This window comes from Lotus japonicus, chromosome 2, assembly GCF_012489685.1.
Source record: "Lotus japonicus ecotype B-129 chromosome 2, LjGifu_v1.2".
NCBI classification, from domain to species: Eukaryota; Viridiplantae; Streptophyta; class Magnoliopsida; order Fabales; family Fabaceae; genus Lotus; species Lotus japonicus.
The window spans coordinates 48,643,264-48,665,381 of NC_080042.1; the positions used below are offsets into that span (position 1 = coordinate 48,643,264).

The window sequence follows — 22,118 nt, forward strand, 5'->3', positions numbered from 1 at the left end:
AACCACAAAAAATAGTATGGAGCAAAGAGGTATTTATACTCGTAGTTTAAGGTTTAAAGAAGATTGAAGGTCTAAAAAACTCAAGAAGATTGAAGGTCTCTTCAAAGGTTCTAAAAAATTGAGCTTAGTGAACTCATTTTGGAATGCCAAAAGACAATGAGATTACTATGAAACTGTTCTCCTGAAGTTGAAGAGTTGCCACAAAGTTATCAACGGCCAGGATTGAATCTTTGAAAAATTATGTGAATTTTTACTAAAATACTCATGCTGAAAATTAGGTTGTAGTGCAATGGATTATTGAATGACCAGTTTGCCCTCAAGGCTGCAGAAACTCTGCTTTTATATATAGTATAAATAGATAGATAGATATAAAGACAACGAGCACCGCCAATTATATGTTCATAATCTATTAATATCTGTGTTAATTAAATATATGATAAATTATTAGCTTTATTTTGACGCCGTTTACTGTAGGATCGAATAAAATAATGTACGTAGAAGGAAAAACCGAGGCACGTCATTTTCCATTTTTCTTCCATCTCATACCATTCTTGTACACAGGAAATAGAAGTTTAAAATGGAAAATTCAAAGAGTAGACCAAAGCAAGTGTCAGATATGCCACAGAAAACAACTGTTTATTTATGATATTGGCATGAAACCACAATGCATGCAAAGACAGGAAGGAGTACGTGGATCAGATCAGAACAGTGCCTTACAACTTAAAAAATAGAAAAAAATACAAACTAAGAATGTTCTCACAAAACGCGTTTAATTCATCTCTGTAATGTACGTTGATTATATTCTTCCATCCAACCAAGCACCGTGTCCTTTATTTGCACATGTTCTTTGGATCCTGTAAAATGCATAAGCATAAGCCTAGATCATTTAGTTTATCATCACATGTAAATATGTCATTAAATCCACTCAAATTTATAGTAATCATAATTAAGCATATAAAATCAATGAAAAATATAATCGATTTTTATTTACATTATAATTATTTTAATATTTTAAGGTATATCTTTAATTTTTTAATACAATATATCATTATAAGCACCACACTTATTATATGTTAAATAAAATAAAAAAATGAGTTTTAGTTTTTAAAATGTGACAATTAAAAAATATTCTTACACTACAAAAAAAAATGAAATGGAAAATCACATATGTGTGTTGGGTGTTAGAAATATAATTATTCATGTGTGCCAATATCTTAAGTTTTTTTATATAATTAACTCATTACATGGTATCAAACTATATGACTAAAATATTTAGAGTTCGATTTTTACCGCCTAATCTAATCCAAAAAGTTAAATATCAACACATGGTTGGTTCATTATTGCATTGTTAACGCTAGCTTCAAATCCAATTGAGGTGAGGGACGTGTGAATCTTTTTTCTTTTTTTTTTAACCGGTGAATCTTAAACTTTGCAATAGTTATTTCATGAAATTGAGTACGGATTCATTTATCTATTTAATTTAATAACATTTTACAATTGTTTATTTCACTGATTCATTAGTTCGATTAATTATAATTATTAAGTAGATGAAACATACAAAATTTATATAACTTGTATTTTTTATTAATACCTCATAATATAATTTAATTTTAACCTATAATGTACTTTTAAAAATGTAAATTTATATGGAATGCGAAATTCCTTATTAAATCATACATAATTTATCTAAATTTCACTGCATGAATGTCAAATAATTATTACATGGTCCACTTAATTAGTTAATTCATTAAATCCCTAAAAAAAACCTTGAAAATATAATTTATACTTTCATATACACCACTAACCGTACACAGTACAAACACCCCTAAAAAGGCTAAAACACTACCCCTGGAACACGTACTGAACATTCTCAAATTTCCATAAATAAACTTTTCACGAATTGATCATCATAAAAATAGAAACTTGTGTCGGAAAAATAAGAATGATATGGGATTTTTCATTTGTGATGAAGCTTACCATGGAATTCTACACTAGATCATGATCTAGTAGTGGTAAGGAGGAGGTGGAGGTGATGCATAGATATAGTGTGGTGGAAGTGGGGAGTAGACAGGAGGAGGAGGATATTTGTATTTGTAAAATGGGGGTGGTGGAGAAAGATATTTATATGGCTTCTTAGGTGGTGGAGGAGGTGACTTGTATTTGTATACTGGTGGTGGGGGTGAAGAGTATTTGTAGGGCTTCTTTGGTGGTGGAGGAGAAGATGACCACTTATACGGTGGTGGTGGGGACTTGTACTTGTAAACTAGTGGAGGGGGTGATGAGTATTTGTAGGGCTTCTTTGGTGGTGGTGGAGAAGATGACCACTTATACGGTGGTGGTGGGGACTTGTACTTGTAAACTGGTGGAGGGGGTGATGAGTATTTGTAGGGCTTTTTTGGTGGTGGTGCAGAAGATGGCCACTTATACGGTGGTGGTGGATACTTGTACTTATAAATTGGTAGAGAAGGTGGTGGGTATTTGTAGGGCTTCTTTACTGGTGGTGGAGAAGATGACCACACATACGGTGGTGGTGGAGACTTGTACTTGTAACTTGGTGGAGGAGGTGATGGGTATTTGTACGGCTTCTTTGGTGTTGGTGGAGAAGATGGCCACTTGTAAGGTGGTGGTGGTGATTTGTACTTGTAAACTGGTGGAGGAGGTGATGGGTATTTGTAGGGCTTATCTGGTGGTGGTAGATGAGGTGGGTACTTAAAGGGTGGTGGTGGAGACTTGTACTTGTAAACTGGTGGTGGAGGAGATGGGTACTTGTATGGGTTCTTTGGTGGAGGAGGAGGAGACTTATAATAGTAAGCTGGTGTACGTGGTGGTGGAGACTTGTACTTGTACACTGGAGGTGGGGGAGAAGGGTACTTGTATGGCTTCTTTGGTGGTGGTGGTGGTGAAGAGTAATGGTAAGGAGGAGGAGGTGAGTGCATTGGTGGTGGTGGAGAGTGGTAATAGTAAGGCTTTGGTGGTGGTGGAGATGTATAGATGTAATTGTTTGCTGAGATTTGAATTGGCAATAAATTGAGAGAGACTACTGCCAATAGAAGAGTGAGGGTACCAGAGGCCATTAGAGACCCCATTTTCACCCTTAACTTTACTTTAAAATGGGTTTTGGTTCTGATTTGAGGAGGTATAGAGAGCTTCTTTATATAGTTTTTTTCTTTACCAAATTAACACCAACTAGTTATTAATTTTTGTAGTAGATTTACTTTTATTCTTTATCAAAGAAAAGAAGAATACTTTAATTTAATAAGAGATAATCATGTTCTAGTCTAAATTTTTACATTCTCATAAAAATAACATTCGTAATAAAAAAAATTCATACATAAGATTTGATCTGAGATATTAATTAACGAGAATTAAACATCTACAGACTGTTCCACTCTTCATTTAACAAAATTTGTTATGAGTTTTTAAACCTCCACATTTGCGTTTTCTTTTTCATTTTATAGCTGTTAAAAGTCCCTAGAGCCAGGTGAGTGATGCCAAAGCGTTCAACGAATCTTTTTTTAATCATATTTACTACCATGAAAATTTCTGTAAACCAGGGAGACAAATAACTGGATAATTATAGCTGGTAATTTTGGCCGTACGTCCCTTATCTTCTTTTCAAAAAAAGTTACAGCTTAATTTAATTATTTCAGCTTTGTACTTTGAAAACAAGTTTTTCTAGTAATTCAAAGACTCAAAGCCAAATAAAAGTCTTTGATGAATATTATTCTAATTTGGGCCATTTCGTAGTCACTTTCAATTCATAAGCAACTTTGAAAAACTGTCTACTTGTCACTTGATTGCGTAACTAATATGTCGTTTCTCAATTTCTCATGTTTCTGCGCGTTGATCTTTTCAGCCCCAAAGATTTTATTTAATGGCGAAAAAATTTGTTCACCGTCAAGTTTCACCTCACTTAAAAAGATATATAGAAATACAATTGATGAGATATATAATTGGTGATGTGTATTGATTAGAAGAGAAGATAAAAATGAGAAGGAAAAATTAAATGGATTTTGTTTATTAGTTTCAAGTTATAAATAAACACAAGTAAGATTAAGTATATAAGGTTTGTGATAAACAATAACTAGCATGTTACCCGTGCGATGCACGGGGTCTTCATCGCTGATTTCTTTATGTTTTATGACTAACCAAATTTTTTAGCAACTAACCGAACGAATCATCTGTGGAGAGGGGTCTTCATCCTTAATTACATAATCAAAGTTAAATCCATGAAGTTATAATGCAGGTAATTTTCATCATACCAATATAAAAAATTATGAACCCTATATATGAGAATTTCGTAAATAGTCTCAACACTTGCACTCGATCATTGAGGTGTAATTGTGGCCGTTTTTATAGCACTAGATCTATGATTAATTGGATGAAAGGACCATGGAAATTGAAAAAAAACAATAGCTACAATAAATGTGAACGGTAACCTCCATTTAACCTCCTGATCAATGGGTAAACTGTGAGGAGGAGTAGTTTTTCTAATGTATTGAAAACAAATGTATTGAAATTATCTCTTTCACCAAATGTCACATTTTACTTCCCTGCCCCTTTTCTAAAGCAAGCATATTATAACTACATTGTTTGCCTATCACAACCCCAATGCTAAAGGCAAAGTGTCGAGGCAGAAATATTCCTGATATAATCAGAAATAAAAAAGACTTGCATTGCGATTAAGAGCTGAACCTTAAGGCTCGTGCCATAATTAATAACACATAAGACATAGCAAATAGTTCATAATAGAGTGATACAAAGCAGCCTTGGTACATGCCGTAATCCAAATCTGAAGATATAGCAATTGTTTTGAACATAAGTGGCATACCCTTGAGCTCATGAGAGATGAAAGTTAACAACACAGTTTTACAAACTCAACACACAAAATAAAATTGAAAAACGAACATAAGGTAATTAAAGTCATTTGAAATAAACATCACATTTAAAAGTACATAACCCTTTAATGATCTAGTGGCGGCGAACTTCAAGGCGGTACGTGTCTGTCTCAGGCGTCTCATAGACCCCATATTGATCCCTAGCGCAGACTCGTTTCTGCCTACCAAACTCGTACCAGCCATGACCAAAATCAACTGCATTGGGTCTACCAGTAGCCTATTGCAGTACCCACTCATCTAGATTTCCATCTGGTAATATAATGTTTAGTGTGGGAGGATTGTGTCGAAGACGCTCAAGCACAACACTCGCAGGAACATGCTGAAAAAATGTAACAAAAAACGAATCACTTACTGGACAGTTATACTTGATAAAAAGAAAGGGATGGTGAGATGAATAATACCAGATAATGCTTTCCAAATGACTTTGCCTCGGAGATATCACTCAACCAGGCAAGCTCCTCTTCATCAATCAAATCCTCTTCCTCTTGAACTAAGTAAGCTACCTCGTGTACTCATCATAGAAAATCCGAATGTTGAATCGGCTACCATTAATGTAGGTGTAGTGCACCCTAACAGTTCCATTGATATGGTGCGCTTGACAGACTTCTTGAAAACCTTCCATTACCATTTCTCCACCCACTGTTCTAAGGCTCACTGAAAATGTGTTGCCTGCGAGATCGGTGTGCAGAGCATTCTGGTACGGCCTGATAACGGGGTTATTTCTAACAAACCACCTAGGAAGCGTTGTAGAGTCCTACAACAAATTTATTCAATAATCATGACCGCAACCAAAGAAACATAAATTTTACAACCGATATTTATTTCGTAGATATTACAATTCTATAGGAAAGTTTACAAAACTTAATCCAGATGACCTTATAAGAGTTAAATACTTACCGGGTCAGGTTGGTGGATAAGTATAAAGTTGTTGTCTCCTTCTAGTAGACTCGTTAATCTGGTTTGTGCCATGGTAGCTCCTAAAACTGCATTGAACCCAAAAAAGGTAATCAGTATTAAATAATTTAGATAAAACATTAAGATTTCATTCCATAAGTATCCTTCATTCAGAGTTGTTATTGTAAATCAGCTGGATAAGGCACATGATAAGTAGGGACTTCAAATGTTTATGTATAGCAAATAAGAAGGCAAGAAACTTACACAGAAGGAGTCAACTTAATACATATAAATAGAATTACACAGCTTGACAATAAACTAAGAAGCATAGCAATCTGATACCACACCACATGAAAAATAGAAAGAATCCAACATAGTGACAATCATGTAAGGGAAGAAACAGATAGCAACAGTTGTGAATCTAGTGAGCATCATTGCATAAGTATCCTTCACACAACATCACCATAGACCAGTACCAATCATAATTGAGCCTAGTAACCTCAGACATAGAAATTATAAAGATAAATGACCTTCATCCCATATATCAAAATGTAGCTTTGCACATACATGGCACATATATGCGAGATAAGTAGAGGCAACAATGGACATGTAAAGGAAATAATACATAAGCTTTTCGCAGTTAACAAAAATACATAATGATTTGAAATTTAAATTCAAGGTTTTCATATGCAAACTATCACTCTGCCAAACTAACCAACCTACATGTCCAAACCCTACCAAGAACCCTAACTATTGCACAGGACAATTTCAAAAGATAGAGACCCATAACATTTAATTTAAAATTATGAAAAGAGAATTGTAATCCAGATTCTTATGAACTAAACTCAAATAGGTACCAGAAGATAGATACCCAGCAACAAAATCAAATAGGTAGTTAGTGGTGCCCTTACCTTCCAACGTGACTACGAATGAAGTAGTTATGACCGATTGGAGCGCCGCCGGCGACGTGCAGGTGAACAGCCGCGCAGTTGATCGTCTAGCCGCTTCGAATGGGGGCAGAATCTGGAGAACAGAGAGAGAAGTGGACGAACGTGGATATAGAGATGGGAAGAGTTGAATGAGACCTAATTTACCTGTGAAAACCGTGCTTCGAATGGGTCTGTCTAGGATTTTACCCGTGCGATGCACGGAACCTGTTTATATTTCTTTGTTCGCATTTTTATCCTTCAAGTGTATACACATATCACAACTGCTCATTTTATGCGTTTAAATGGTTTGTTCTTAGACAAACCATAAATGTATGTAGATAGACTATTACAAACGATACATATGTGCCTATGATATGAATCATTAAAAATGCTGGAGCATCCGTTGAATAACAACTTATAAAGGTTTATCAAGTAACAAAAACGACTTAATATATTCCCTTACGTGCTTTCAACAGTATGAGTACGACCTAACTTACTTATAAATCGATAAGATGAAAAATGTAGAAGAGCTTAACAAATAAAATCACAAAACTTCCTATTTGCCATATCCTAACAAAACTTTACAGCCTTCATGTGTTTGAACCATTTACAAACATTTAAGACAATTGGAAAATCTGAACAGTACATATTCACCAAAAACCATTAAAAAGAAAATGAGAGACACCAGAGCAGTCTGCCTAATGTAATGCTTAATTTCCAACCTGACTGTCACTTGTCTTTATCATCTTGATGACCTTATTCAAACGGTTTGTAGAGACCACCACATACACAACACCCTATTTTGCCTCAGGAGAAATCCAAGGAGTTCAACTTCATCTATATCTTGCAAGGATCCTGAGGTGCCAACAACTTAAACAGTAGCATAAGAAAATTGGGCAAGATCTTGTAAAAGTAATAAATCATGGGTTAAATATTTAACCCAAAAATATAACTGATCATCTTATAAATATAGAACATTAGTAAACATATACTTGGAGGGATATTAGCAACATGATACATGTTGATATCAATCAATAATATACAACTAACTAATGGGTTGTTGAAACATGATGATGAAATGTGTTTAGTTTTTAAGAGCTAAAAAATATCAGCTGAAAATAACATATCAGCTCAAAGATGGCTAAAGAAAGTATTGCATTACACTTTTGAAATCAAGGTCTAAATGATGCGGATAATTTGAAGTGTCAGAGTGGTGTTTGCTCCACCACAAAGTGACCATAGAAAGTAAAGCATGCGGAAGAATGAAACAAACAGAACCAGAAAACTATGAATAGAAATGAAACTTAAAGTGATGAGCTTATCAAAACTCATGCCTAACTTTTCAGTATATCTCCTGCGTAGTGATTGGTTGGAAAACTTTCATGATAATACTTTCATTGTTAGTGAACATAATCACCATGTCTTCTTTTGAGAAAATTGCTCCTATACAGTTTATGTCCCCACCCTCTACATCCACACAGATAAACTATGATTAGGACTGCAATTTTTTTCATTTCGTTAATGAATATAAATAACTTCTTCTATAAACTTCAAAGACTAAACAAACTAAAATGGGAATCAATGCTCCTTATGCCCGAGTCTCTGGAAATAATACCAGGACTCCAATTGAAGACATGGGTTAAATAATACCATCAGGGCAAGGTTGAGGGTAAATGAAGTAACTCCTACTGATACAGTTACTAAGACCAATATACCAGGACTCCAACTGAAGTCAATCCTCATTGATCCCAAATAATGATTCCTAGCCTAACACCCCTAAAGAGAACTTGTAAGTCATAATTAAATTACAAATTAACACAAATGCACACAAACTCAGTTTCATTAAAAAGAGGGAAAGAAAAATAAATTAAAAATTATATACTAATCAGATTAACATATATGGTTAGGACTAAACCTCGACATCAACTAGAACAATGTGAATAGCATATGAACTCAATGGTTCATTCACAACTTAGTTATATTTTTAGCCACGAACTGCAAGCTGTATAGCAACGAATTGACAACTGTAAATGAATTGGAAAAATAGTATAGCTGATCGATGATAGACGATGGGGTAGATCATAGGCAAACAACCTGTAAAGCATAAGCAACAATTGATTAGAAGGTTGATGTAGGTTGAAAGTACCATTGTTTAGCGAAATAGTTGCGGGAGGATAGATAGTAGATAAGCTCCTTAGGGTTCATGCTTCGAAGCTACTATGGTATGCATTACAAGATGACAATAAAGGAGAAAGAAAGAAACATAAAAAAAACAAAGTGATGATTTCTGAAAGACAGAGGCTGTCTCACAGGGGCATAATTAACTATATATTAGATGTCCTCATAGGGCACACTGGACCCTTAAACGGAAGCGATAAAAAATATTATTTTCATAAAGCAATGCTAAAAGCATTCTGCATTTTAATTTAAAAAGCATAATAATGGCCCGGTCTTCAATACTTGTTACACCTTTTTTATATAAAGTGAAAGATGGTTTTCATTTTGTTCTGAGATCAAATCCTAATTGAGACTGAAGGTATAATAAGGTTAAGATTAGAACTTACAAACACAAGATGCTATTTACTGAATGAATACTTAGAATCAAAAAGCTACATAATAAAAAAGCTACAAACCTAATTCTATAATTTACCTATACATATACAACCATGAAATGCAATCAAGTTCAAGAGCTGCATGAAGAATGAGTCACACAGTTGCATGCAACTAAGTCTAGACATTGATTTCCACAAGAAATAAATTATGTTTACCTTCCAACACAGTTCAGGCATATCCGATGCTGGCTGGGCAATTGCAAGCTCAAATATTGATCTAGCTCGATCAGTCTCAGATAAAGATCTCTCCAATTATGCATACTTGCTCCAAGCATAGCAATTTTCAAGCGCCCACTCCAAATATTTTTCATACAATTTTCTGCATCGATCAATGTTACCAAGCTGCAGTTCTATCTCTATATACTTCTTAAGAATCTGTTATCAAAGATAAAAAAAACTTAGTGAGAAAGTTAACCACGCTGCAATTGAAAGAAGCTAAAATATTTTCAACCACATATATATTACCTTATCTTTAGGAGCCTTTCCAATAGCAGTTCCTAATATTACATGAGCACCCTTGAGATTCAGTTGACATATTTCAAATTGGGCTGCTAGAAGCCACATATTAGCAAATGAGAATTTTTGTGAGGTATCAAGTGTAGACACTCCCTGAAGAAATGGAAGCCACAAAGAGAAGAGTTAGTTTCAATACTCAACTGAATATGATAAATTCACTTGTGTTAATACTTAATAGTAATGTAGTAACGGATGATGACAGAAAATGTAAAAAACAGGTAGTAAAAGATAAATTGAATGTGATAGCAGAATTCAGAGGAAAGAAATTATAGATAAACAAAGGACTATGCATTTTTTTACCTCCTCAAGCAGTGATTGTAAGTATTTTTCCCAGGACACACGATCCTTATGCAATTCACATTCCCACTCATATCTCTCATTCAGATTACGAAGATTAACTGATCAAAGCATCAGAAAAGGAATGGACTGAATGGGCAACAACAGATGAACATCAAGGTACCCATAAGTTCAATTTATAACAACAAAATTTGGCAAGAATCAAATCAGAAAAACTGTAAAGGGTAGTAGCAGTGTATATCTACCACTCAGAAATGTAACAGACCAGGACTTGGTAGCAGCAGTATATGAACAGACCAGGACCAGACACATCTAAATTGGATGAATAAGCAAAAACCAACAGAATTGTAAAAAGTTAACCAGTAGAAAAAACTTTAGCACTAACATTGGTAGAATCAATTGTACCCTATTTATTGATCCATATGTTTCAGTAAACACAAAGAGCTAATTTTTTTCAGTGAACACAGAGCTAATTAGCAGCAAGTGAATAAGCATCATCCATTAAATAAGAAACAACAACAGACACACTTCTATATGGTATATTTGTTCAGAACCTTCTACCTTCATCATTATTTTATCACCTTATGGGTTCACTTCCTGCTAATTCAATTCCAAGGCTTAGACTGCACTTGTCATGAAGGAAAGTTGTGAAATATAGCATAGACCAAGTGAAAAAATAGTATCTTAAGAGTTCAGATACACCTTATGTAAATAACAAAATACTTGAAAACACTCCTTCAAGATCAGAAACAATAGAAAAAAACTAACACCCACTCCTAAAATCAGCACCCAAAAGCCCCACCACCAAAGAAAGAAGAAAAATTAATCCCAAATTAAAACACCCCAACCGCAACAGGACAAGAACATGGAGGCTGACAGATTTGTAAGAAACAAAACAGGGACAACTAAGAAACAAAACTGCAACATATAGAAGACAAATCAAGAACATAGTAAGAGAAGTCAAAATAATACCAGTTTAGGCAGAGCTTTACCTTTGATATTGAATTGCAGATCGCATACATCTCGGTTCAGTGGCAGTCATAAGTCCACAACCACATCATGCACTAATAGCAAAAACGCATGATAACTGCATCTGCCACAACATGCCTACACACCTGCAATAGCACTTCACAGTCTCTGCGGCAGAAAGAGTGGGAACTGGTTGATCAACGAACAGATGAACATCCTCACAGACAATGGTTCAATTTATAAGCATAAATTGGGGCATGCATCAATTCAGCCAAGCTGTCAAGGAGATTGAGGGACGTAGGGTGTAGGCACACAACCTGTAAAGCATAATGAACAGCTGGTTTTGGGAGCTTGAATGGTTGAATTTATAAGGAAATTTTGTATACTGGGTTTGAATTAAAATTAAAATTCAAAATCCAGCTTAGAGTGTAGGCAAAAGACCTGTAAAGCAACTTGGACAGCTGTTGTTTGGCAGCAAGGGATGATGACCTCGCTGTAGGGTTGCAGCTCGCCGGAAAATACTGACCGTAGAAGCAGAGGGGAAAAGTGCTACTCTGCAGTCTAGAGATGCTGATCTCAGGCCTGTAAAGCATAGCAGAGTGAGGAAGAAAAGGGTAGACATTGGTGGTGGATGAGATTGACGATAGGAAGCTGCGGCCAGAGTGAGGAAGAAATCATTTTCCTCTGATCTAGGGTGTAGCCACACAACCTGGAAAGCAGAATCAAAAGCTGGTTTTCGAGGTAGGGTGTAGATCATAGATCACTGATGGAGTGCATCGAAGCTTGAATCGTGCAAGGAAACAGGTGAACTTTCGAAGGTTATAGCTTCCAGCAAAGGAGATACGGGAAAGACGACCTAGAGAAGAGTAGAGCAGATCTAGGGGTCCATGGCGTACGCACTTAGATCTGCAGCGAGAACTGTGGCTACGCGAGGAGGAAGATGACGCTGTGCCTACGCGAAGAGGAACAACAGAGGCGAATCAATAGCAGTGAAAGGGGCCAGCACATCATTCAATAGGCCCAGCCCAAACTTACCCCTTTCAAACAAAAAAGTTGGCCATGAACAGTAGAATTCAATCCTTCATTTGTAAGTTAGTAGATCAGGGGCCAGGTATAATGAGTGCAACAATCGTGCTGATTGTCCTTATACCATTCAACAATTTTGCTCCCTTCTCATGGTTTATTCTCTATCACTTTAATTAAAAAATTACATTATTAATTTGTCATTTATGAATTATGAGAGAAATATTTGTTTAGCACATATGATTTATTCAATTAGGAGGATTGATAAGGAATGAAACGGTGCCATACTTACGCTTTAACCAATAAAAAAAAACTCAATTTAACCAAGTGACTAATATTTTGAAAAAAATTCATGGGAGATTACAAGTGACCAATTTATCGGGAGCAACCAGATTACGAGATTAAAACATCAAATATGGATCGTAGTTAGGATCGAGGGAGGAACGAATTGTTGGGGTTGATTGCAATGTAAGTTCCATTGCGTGCTTACCTTCTCACCGTCTTCGGGCGTTAGCTAATCGTATTCCGATAACTCAACCGACCACGCGACGAGTCTTCCTGACAAATCTGGCTTCTGCAACACCTGTCTCAGAGGAAGATCAGTCCTTATTTTTACCTGAAAGCTTTGAAAGTAAGTTCTTAAGCTTCTGGCGGTAATGAGGACGGCGAGCGCCGCCTTCTCTATCTTCTGATACCTGATTTCCGCCCCTTGGAGTGTATGGCTTACAAAGTAAACTAATTCTTGTTCTCCGTCTACCTCCTGGAGGATTACCGAGCTGATCGCACGATCGCTAACCGAAAAATACAAGTGCAAAGGAAGACCCTGGACAGGCTTAGATAGAACGGGCGGTGCAGACAACATTTATTTAAGGCGGTTAAAGGCGTCTTCACATTCCGAACTCCATTCAAACGTCGCGTTCTTCTTGAGGCATTTGAAGAACGAAGCCGATTTGTCGCCCGAATGAGGGAGAAACCTGGATAGGGCTGCAATCCGTCCCGTCAGGTGCTGCACTTCCATCACGCTACTTGGGCTTTTCATTTCCTGGATCGCCTTACACTTATCTGGGTTGATCTCAATTCCTCTCGACGTAATCATGAAGCTTAGGAACTTCTCGCCCTGTATACCAAAAGAACACTTCTTCGGATTGAGCCTCATGTTATGCTTTCGGAGCCTGTCAAAAGCTTCTGTTAAATCCTCGTGATGGCTTGATCCTAAAACTGACTTTACGATCATATCATCCACGTAGACCTCCATGTTCCTTCCTACTTGGCCCTCGAATACCCTATCCATCAACCGCTGATACGTCGCCCCCGCATTCTTCAGTCCGAAAGGCATGGTATGATAACAGTAGTTTACCCTAGCGGTCATAAAGGCCGATTTATCTTCATCCGACGGGAGCATCTTGATTTGGTGATATCCCGAATATGCATCCATAAGACTCAACAACTCATTTCCAGACGCCTCATCCACTAACTTGTCTATGCTTGGTAATGGGTAAGAATCCTTTGGACATGCCTTATTCAGGTCTGTGTAGTTCACACACATTCGCCATTTCGCATTCACCAGCCAGGTAGGATACTTAATTTCCCGAATAAAGTATGCCGCTAGTAATTTGTTTACCTCTTGTTGGATTGCTTTCTCCTTTTCATCGCCCATTCGTCGACGTGTCTGAGTCATTGGTTTGATTCCGGGATTCAGTGTCAGCCTGTGGCAAATGAAGTTCGGGTCTATTCCGGGCATGTCCTTGCGTCTCCAAGCAAAAAGATCCAAATTATCGCCCAACAACTTTGATAATCTCTGTTCTTGGACCTTAGTCAGCCTGGTCCCTATTTTGAGCACTTTCTCGCCGAATTTCAGCTCCTTGGTTTCCTCGATTGGCGTGGGCCTGTTGACTCGCCCCTCGACCCTTGGATCTAGGTTCTCTTATGGCGCCTCGACTTTTTTGCATCGATGTCCTACCGAGGCGTTCCTTTTCCTGTACCGATCTACTGCGTTGCAGTAGCACTCCCTCACATTTTTCTGGTCCACAGAAACTCTCCCAATTCGTCCATTTGGCAAAGGATATTTAACCGCCAAATGTGTCGTTGAGATCACGGCACACAGTCGGTTCAAAGTGTTTCTGCCAATTATCATGTTGTAAGATCCCCCCGCTCCTAGGATTAAGTATCTCAACTTCAGCATCTTAGCGTTCTCACGCTCGCCAAATGTGGTGTCAAGGTCAAGGACGCCTCTCACCCATACTTGCTCGCCTGCAAATTCCACCAGAGTCCCTGCATAAGGAGTGAGGTCTCCCTCATTCAAACTAAGCCGATTAAATGTTTCGCCATAAATGATGTCCGTTCAACTCCCCTGGTCCAAAAGTACTCGTTGTACATTGAGTTGGTTAACGCGAGGGAGAATTACAATCGGATCGTCCAAATGCGGCTTTACTCCGAAGAAGTCATTGGATGAAAAGTAATGTCTGGGTGTGAAAAACCGAAAGGAACCTCCGTGACTGCGTTCATTGCCCTGGCGTGGCGCTTTCTAGCTGCACTAGTGACTCCTCCTCCTCCAAAACCTCCAGCGATCGTGTTTATTCCTTTAGGTGTCAAAGCATTTCCACCCTGTATTCTAATAGGTTTTTCTGCCGCTATCAGCTTTCTCACATCGTGCTGCAACGTGCGGCATTCCTCCGTGACGTGGCCCATGGCCTGGTGATAAGCACACCATTCACCTCCCGGTTTGCTGCTCATTCGCATCGCTCGCGATTCCTGGAGATTTTCTGCTTCGTACGATTTGTCCAAGCACGCCAGCTTTCCTTTTGGAGACGAATTCCTCCCCTCCTTCGAGGATTTCCAATAGCTTTTCCTTTGCAGTGTCCAAGGCTCCGCTGCTGCATTCGCCCTTCGGACCTCCGTGTCTTGCTGCTTCAGGCGACTATTGACATCACGAATCAGCCATCTCTAATCCTTGCAAGCGTCCACCGGCTGAGATGAGGGCAATCCTTCTCCTGAAGTGTAAGACCCAAGATTTTAAGCTTAGAATAAGTGGAAGAGATTTCCATTTACGATTAGGCTTGATGTATCGTGAAAGGAAACCTGAACAAGAGTTTACCAAATGAAATAAATTTATGAAGGAGAAAGTTCAGGAAAAGTTCAAGGATTGTATTATGATCGATAAAAGTTATAGCACGATCGTTACACGCTTAAACCTAGGTCAGAAACCCTAGTATATAGCTAATTTTCACTTTTAGGCACGACGGAAGTTAATTCCAAAAATCTTCAGAGAAATGTTAGAACTTCTCTTTTTCCATATATCACAATCGTTTCGAGGCGAAACTCTAGGATCTACGAACGTCCGATTCCAATCATCGGAAGTTTGCCGAAACCGAAACCCTGGTATTTCAAAACCCTAGAATTTCTCGACAATGAAGACTTTATCTATTCAGAGCTTCAAATGAATATTCTACACGCGTACACCCATTTCTCTTGATGATTTCAATCTTTCTTCCGAAGGAAGTTTTCTATTCCGACATTCGATGCAAAAAGCAACTTATCGGGTAAAATAGTTTTATACCGACTATGCATTAGTTGCCAAAAATACAAGGAGACCTCTTTATAGTTTTGGAATTCTTTTGCCAAAACATATCTATTAATTCACGGAGAATGACGCCGGAAAAATCAGATTCGCGAAACTTTCATTTTCCCGCGAATTTCCAACCTTTATATATAGCAAAGAAAGGAAGAAAAACTCAAATTTTCCTCCATTTTCTCTCTCAAAGCCGCGAGTTCACCAAGGAAGAAGGAGAAGAAGATTTTGTTCAATCCTTGCTTGATCGTTGATTAATCAGTTGCTGCTTCAAGGTTTCGAGGTATAGTCGCTAATCCTTACCTCTGATCGCTTTTTCCATAGCTTTTCTGTAGAGTTTTCTGAGCGGATAGTTTATGGGTTTTTGCAAAACTATCCTGAATCTTTCATTTCTGATTCTAAACCTCTTCTATATGTGCCCAAGATCACTTCTGCCGGATTAGATTTTCCGTTATGTCGCCGGAATTCCGCCGGAATCAATTTTAGCCTTAAATACCCATTTTTGGAGTTTTTGAGGTAAAGCTTCAACCTTTAGGCTAAAAACTATCGCCTTAGCTTAGTGTTAGTAGGATTAGTTGTCATAAACGTCGTTAGTAACGTCCTTGCAAAATTTGGTTTTTGGGATTTCAGTTTTGAAATTTCTAAGTTAAAAATCATGACCAAAATACCCCTGCGACAGTTTTCGATCCGATAATTTTTCCGAGTTCAGAATACCCTTAGTTACGGCTAATGGTAGCATAGGAACCAAGTTTGATCGAAGAAAAATCGAGCCCCATAATTACCTAAAGTGGTCGAGCCCTATTAAGGGGGAGGAGGAAAATTTCCTTTTCCGAAAACTTGTCTTTCGCGCTAGATTATCGTACCTTAGAGTATAGATTACTTCGTGTAACCTTAGTAAGTATCGATAGCTTAGTTCTCGATAGATTCTGATAGTATTTCTGTGATTTTGCTTTAAAGGAACTTTTGAGGAATTTCCTGAGGAGCAACGCTTTGCTTGTGAGGAAGAGTTAGAAGATAATCCTGGAGAATCTGCAGGTGAGGGCTTCTCACTGAATCTTTAGTTAATGCTTAGGGTCGATGTTTCGACATTGCTTACTGTTTATGCACTGGAATTGTGTGTGATTGGAAAATGTTTTCTGAGGCTTCGGCTGACAATGTAGATGATTCATCTACTGAATGTTTTTGAGATTGTCTTACATGCTATGTGCTATGTGGGTAATCTAGGATGTGTGGTGCATGCTTTATATGCTAAGTGCTAAGTGTTTATGATGCGATTTATTGATATATGACATGTTGTTGATTGTGATGATTTAAATATGCTCTGTACTGGAATCTGAGGTTCTGAATGGTGAGAATAGCGGGCAGGTCATGCCGATTTTATTTTGAGAGTTTTGAGAAAGTTTGATAGGACGAACGAGGTTCGGGCCTTAATTTTGTTTAGTGGATCGAGACATCCTCTGGAAGCGATTTGGGGATTAGGAGATCCCGAGAACTTATAGGATTCGCGATAAGACAAAATGGAATCTATTTTATAAAGAAAATTCATAAGACCTTAAATAACCTCAAAATCTTTAAGTAATGATAACAACCTCGAAGGAAGGCATTGGAAGTCAAATCATAGTTTTGGAAAAGCGAGGAGTGTCGTCGGATCCAAGTGTTGAGGAGTTTGGTAAGTTCTGAGTATGTTGGTACTCCTTCGCTCGTTGAGCAGTTTGTTAGCCATCCAAGGGATGAGCCGAGAAGCTTCACTGAGGCGTGAGACCTTGTGAATGCGTGATACTCCACTGAGGCGTGAGACCTTGTGGAAAGCATGGACCTTCACCGAGGCGTGAGACCTCGTGAACAGCATGAAGCTTCACTGAGGCGTGAGACCTTGTGAATGCGGGATACTCCACTGAGGCGTGAGACCTTGTGGAAAGCATGGAACTCCACTGAGGCGTGAGACCTTGTGAGAGCATGAAACTTCACTGGAGCGTGAGACTTCGTGAGAGCATTGATGACCCGAAGAGTCATCGTGAGTGGTTGCACTCATTTTATGATTATTGTATTTTGTCGCAGAATCGACTTTACCTTAGGGTAAGCTTTTAGAAACTTTAATTTACCTAGAACACGTGGCGACGTGTCGAGTGAGATCGGAGACGTTGGTTGACTAATCATCCTGCATTCATGCAACATTAATGGGGTATTAACACAGGACGTACTCTGGACCTCGTCGGATTCCAAAATGGTCATAAGACCCGGATTTCCGTGAAAGAGCGTTTGTAAACGTCTCTTGTAGCAGACTGAAATGGCAGACCTACGGGTTACGGCTGATCTGACTACCTTTGTGTGGTGTAAGAGGCACGCGGGCCGAAATGGCACCACCGTGGCTGGTGAAGGGCTGATCCGTTGATGTCCATCCGTTCCGGATTGCATATTGGTTGACTGGGTTAACCTGCATATCATTTCATGCAACATGCATACTGACATAGTTGATGAGTGTGTTTGGTACTTGTTAATTCTATTTGAGGCATGTTAACTGTGATTTACTGTCGTTTATGTTCATTGAGAAATATGCAACCCTAGGATGTTATCCCTAGTTATAAGCCTAAGTGGCTATTATCTTATTTATATCTATTGGTGCTATTATTTACATAATTCTTTGGAGTTGACCCTCGCGTCTTCTGTGTGTGCTTTGGCGAACAAACGCCCTTTGTCAGATGTCTTTGGCGGGCTGATTCATGATGGTTCATCCTTCGGGAGGAACTAGGGTTGAGATGCGGGAACTGGAGCGTATCGCGGTAGCGAGAGGAGGACGGATGGTGTACATAGACTAGGTCGTTCCGGATTCAGATTCGGGCGACGATCATGCTAGCATGTAGGTTTTAGTGCTGGTGTGAGCTCCTCGAGATGGGATTAGTGTAGGAGTAGAGTCTTAGCTCTGAACATCATTTGTTTTCTTTGGGGACAGGGTAGTTTCCTACCTATAGCTTTTGTGTGGTTCTTTACGAGAATCACAGAGAGTTGGTTGGACTTAGGAGGTCTTGCTTCAGGCCGATGGGCCAGCTTATTCTCAGTTTTGAGGGATGGTGTTGCGGACACTTGACCTTTCTTGTGGATTGTACCTTTTGCCTTCGGGCGTTACACTTTTCTTTCCGTCACTGGAGGTTTACTCGTGACGAGGTTACTACTACAGCGGGGGCTGTTTATATATTGTATATTAGTTCTGATTATTGTTATTGTTGGGTTTTATTTAATTCAGTCTTGTCTTAGTTATTATCAACAAAAAAAAAATATTCACGTTTTTCCGCATTAAGTTTATTTTGGTTACTAAAGTGACGCCACCGAAATCGGGGTGTTACATGAAGGTTCCATCAAGGAGACTGAGGACTCTGCTTCCTCACCTCGCCGCCTTCCATACGCGCGACGCGAATCACGCATGTGTTTCATCCTTCTCTTACTTCGTCGACGCTGTGCTTCCATCAAGTGTCACTAGCGATTCAAGAATTTGAACCGAAAATCAAGAAACCAAAAAGGAATTGCGCGGAAAATCGAACTTCTCTCAGCCAAATCACAATCCACGTAGTCCGGGAATCGAAATCTACCGCTCCCCACAGACGACACCAAATGTTCTATCCATGAACATTGAGATGAGGTATAGTACCTAGAGTGTAAGGAACGTGATGTGAGATTCCTAGAGAGAATGAGAGCGTAACCGCTTTTAGAGAGAGAAAGTAACTGAATTTCAATCTTGTTATTTCTCAAATGAGCTAAGAGTCCTTTACAATTGGTATTCATCCCCTATTTATAGATGTGGGGTTGGGCTTGGCGCCCCTAACCCTTCCTATTGGGCCGGTTGGGCCTCTGGGAGGAGGCCCAAGTCCTTGCTTCGCTCGTCGCCCTGAGCTAGCGCTCCTGGGCGAGAGACCCTGGGGTCTCGCCCAGTCCAACCACCTTCAGGGAAAATTTCCCACCGTCTGTCGTCTCAATTCAGTTGAAGGTTAGGAGTATTGCTGAGAATATCCTTGTGTATTTGGTTTGTAAAAAAGATTTTACATTTGAGGGATGCCTCATTAAAAAACTCTCGTGGTGGAGAAAAAGAGTACATCTTTATTTTTGTCATAGTTCTTACTTTTCCTTGTCACGCTTTTGCTTCGCTCGTTGAACCTCTTGATCACTGCACCTCGCCAAATACCCCGTTCTTCACACCATTGTCCCATTCTACCACCCTGTAGTAGAAAGGAGGTTTGCTTAGCTCGTTCTCTCGCCCGACGCGTCGGACCGCCTTCGTTGGCCTCACACCCGCAACATCCGCTGAATTCCTGCACTTCATCTTATTCTTTCCCTTATCTCGGTGACACTGTGACTGGTCCCCCTCTTCCTTTGTCTTCCAATCGCCCTGAAACAGACCGGCTTTCCTGCTTGCCCCCTGTAGCTTCGCCCCTTCCACCTTTCTTCTCATCAGCTGTGCTGGTCTGTCGAATGTGGGCAATCTCCAGGGCGTTGCGTCTTTTTTATCCCAACTAAAGAGGTCAGCGTTGTCCTTCACCAACTTATCCTGGCGCCCTTCCTGCTCAGCGGTGAGTCTGGACTCAATTGCTATTACGCCCCTACTAGATGTGTCCATATCCCGGTTCCCCCACCGCTCTGTCTCTTGACTTTCTCTTTCCTGACTTCGGTCTTTACTTGACCTTTTTATCCTTTCATTGATCGGCCACTCCCGCCCTCTCGCGGTGCCTTGGCCTTGTGTGGCTGGTTGTACCCGTCCGCCCTCAAAGACCTCAATTTCATGACACCGGTGTCAATCACTAGCTCCCTTCCTCCCATATAGACTAAGGCAGTTGTTGTAGCATTCCCTCGCCCTCCGCTGATCTACTGCGATTTTTCCTACCTTTCCGCAGATCAGCGGATACTTCACCGCTAGGTTAGCCGTTGATATCACTGCGCAGAGGCGATTTAACATGTTCCGTCCTATGATGACATTGTACGCTACTACGACCTGCAAGACCAAATACCTTACGCGCAAAAGCTTAGCGTTTTCACCAACCCCAAAAACCGTAACCAAATCCAAGTAGCCGCGCACCCAGACCTACTCCCCTGAGAAACCTACTAGAGTCCCCATGTACGGCATCAAATCCTTGTCCGTTAATCCCAACTGATCGAACGCATCACCGTAAATAATATCCGCAGAACTCCCCTGGTCCAAAAGCACTCTTCGCACGTTAAAGCCGTTGATCTTTACCATCACTACCACAGGGTCGTCTTTGTGCGCCTCGATCCCCTCAAAGTCTGCCGGCGATATCACTATATCTGGGTACTGACAACCAAATGGGGTTGGATACTCTTGTACTGACGTCACCGCCCTCATATGCTTGCGTCTCGCCGTCGACGTGTTGCCGCCCTCGCCAAAGCCCCCTGCGATTGTGTTGATCATCTCAACTGGCGGCCTGACATCGTTGTTGAAGGTTTTTTCAACTCCTTCTTTCCTTGTCACCATCGTCTTCTTCTTGTCTGTTACTGGCGTTCGCCGACGGTCGCCCTGCCCGGTCTCGCCCTGTTAGTCCTTGTCCGATTCGCGGTCCGTTATTCGCGATCTCCTCGCCCTTATCAGCCTTCCAACCTCGCCTTTCAACGTGAAACAATCACTGGTGTTGTGGCCTTCCAAGCAGTGACATTCGAACCATTTTGTCCGGCCTTCCAACCCCCGTCGTGAGTCGACTCCGTTCTTGCTATCCACAACTACATGCGTTACCTCTACCTCTCGGAGCAGCTTTGCCAATTCCGCATTCAAGTATCTTTTTGGCCTCTCACGCCGGCGAGTGTCGGTTGTCCGCCGCGGGCGGAGACGTTCAAGGTTCTCCTTCTTCGAACAAAGTCGCTTCCCTTCAAAGTGCTCAAATTTCTCGACCTTCTTATCCTTTCGCGTACTGTTCGCTCCCTTTCTCCGTACTCGTTTCCCCGTTAGCGACACAATCCTTCGGCCGCCTACCTTTTCCGCCTCTACACGTTTCCTCTTAAACGCGTTGTCCTCCTCATCCAGGATGTAGGCGGTCGCCCGGGCGCGAGCTTCCGTCATCGAGCACGTTGGTTTCCGACTCAGCTTGCTGTTCAGCTTTCCCGGCAGCAATCCATTTTTGAAAGCGCGCGCGCATGCCTGAAGTTCCGACTCCTCGATTCTCACGGACGCAGCACTGTACCGCTTCACGTATTGCTTCAAAGTTTCTCGCTCCAACTGTCGAACATCATACAGATCTTCAATCGTAACCTGCTTGATTTTGCTTGCAGAGAACTGGATGAGGAATTTTGACGAGAAGTCGCGGAATTTCGCTATGGATCCCCGAGGCAAAGTCGTAAACCAGACCATCGTCGCGTTCTTAAACGTAGATGGGAACATCCTGCACTTCACCGTGTCGGAAGTTGCAATTTTTACCAT

At 40.0% G+C, this 22,118-nt stretch overlaps 2 protein-coding genes and 1 long non-coding RNA gene across 5 annotated transcripts; all 3 read right to left on the minus strand.

The window, feature by feature from the left end:
* Positions 1 to 617: 617 nt before the first annotated feature.
* LOC130738192 (extensin-2-like) lies at positions 618 to 3,132 on the minus strand. The gene is made up of 2 exons (XM_057590127.1): positions 1,978 to 3,132; positions 618 to 854 (listed from the first exon to the last, which is right to left on the minus strand). The coding sequence occupies exon 1, from the start codon at positions 3,084 to 3,086 to the stop codon at positions 2,004 to 2,006; it is 1,083 nt and encodes a 360-aa protein (XP_057446110.1). The 5' UTR covers positions 3,087 to 3,132; the 3' UTR covers positions 618 to 854; positions 1,978 to 2,003.
* Positions 3,133 to 4,661: 1,529 nt separating this feature from the next.
* LOC130738194 (uncharacterized) lies at positions 4,662 to 12,160 on the minus strand. Of its 3 annotated transcripts, XR_009019253.1 has the most exons (10): positions 11,557 to 12,158; positions 11,139 to 11,432; positions 10,150 to 10,275; positions 9,799 to 9,942; positions 9,490 to 9,708; positions 7,444 to 8,815; positions 6,704 to 6,815; positions 5,796 to 5,881; positions 5,300 to 5,652; positions 4,662 to 5,217 (listed from the first exon to the last, which is right to left on the minus strand). It is a non-coding gene; the product is annotated as an uncharacterized LOC130738194 (long non-coding RNA). The 3 variants fall into 3 exon arrangements; XR_009019252.1 differs by having other exon boundaries at positions 6,704 to 8,815; positions 10,150 to 10,247; positions 11,557 to 12,160; XR_009019251.1 differs by having other exon boundaries at positions 6,704 to 8,815; positions 11,557 to 12,160.
* Positions 12,161 to 21,242: 9,082 nt separating this feature from the next.
* LOC130736543 (uncharacterized) lies at positions 21,243 to 22,118 on the minus strand. Its single transcript, XM_057588362.1, has one exon. The coding sequence runs from the start codon at positions 22,116 to 22,118 to the stop codon at positions 21,243 to 21,245; it is 876 nt and encodes a 291-aa protein (XP_057444345.1).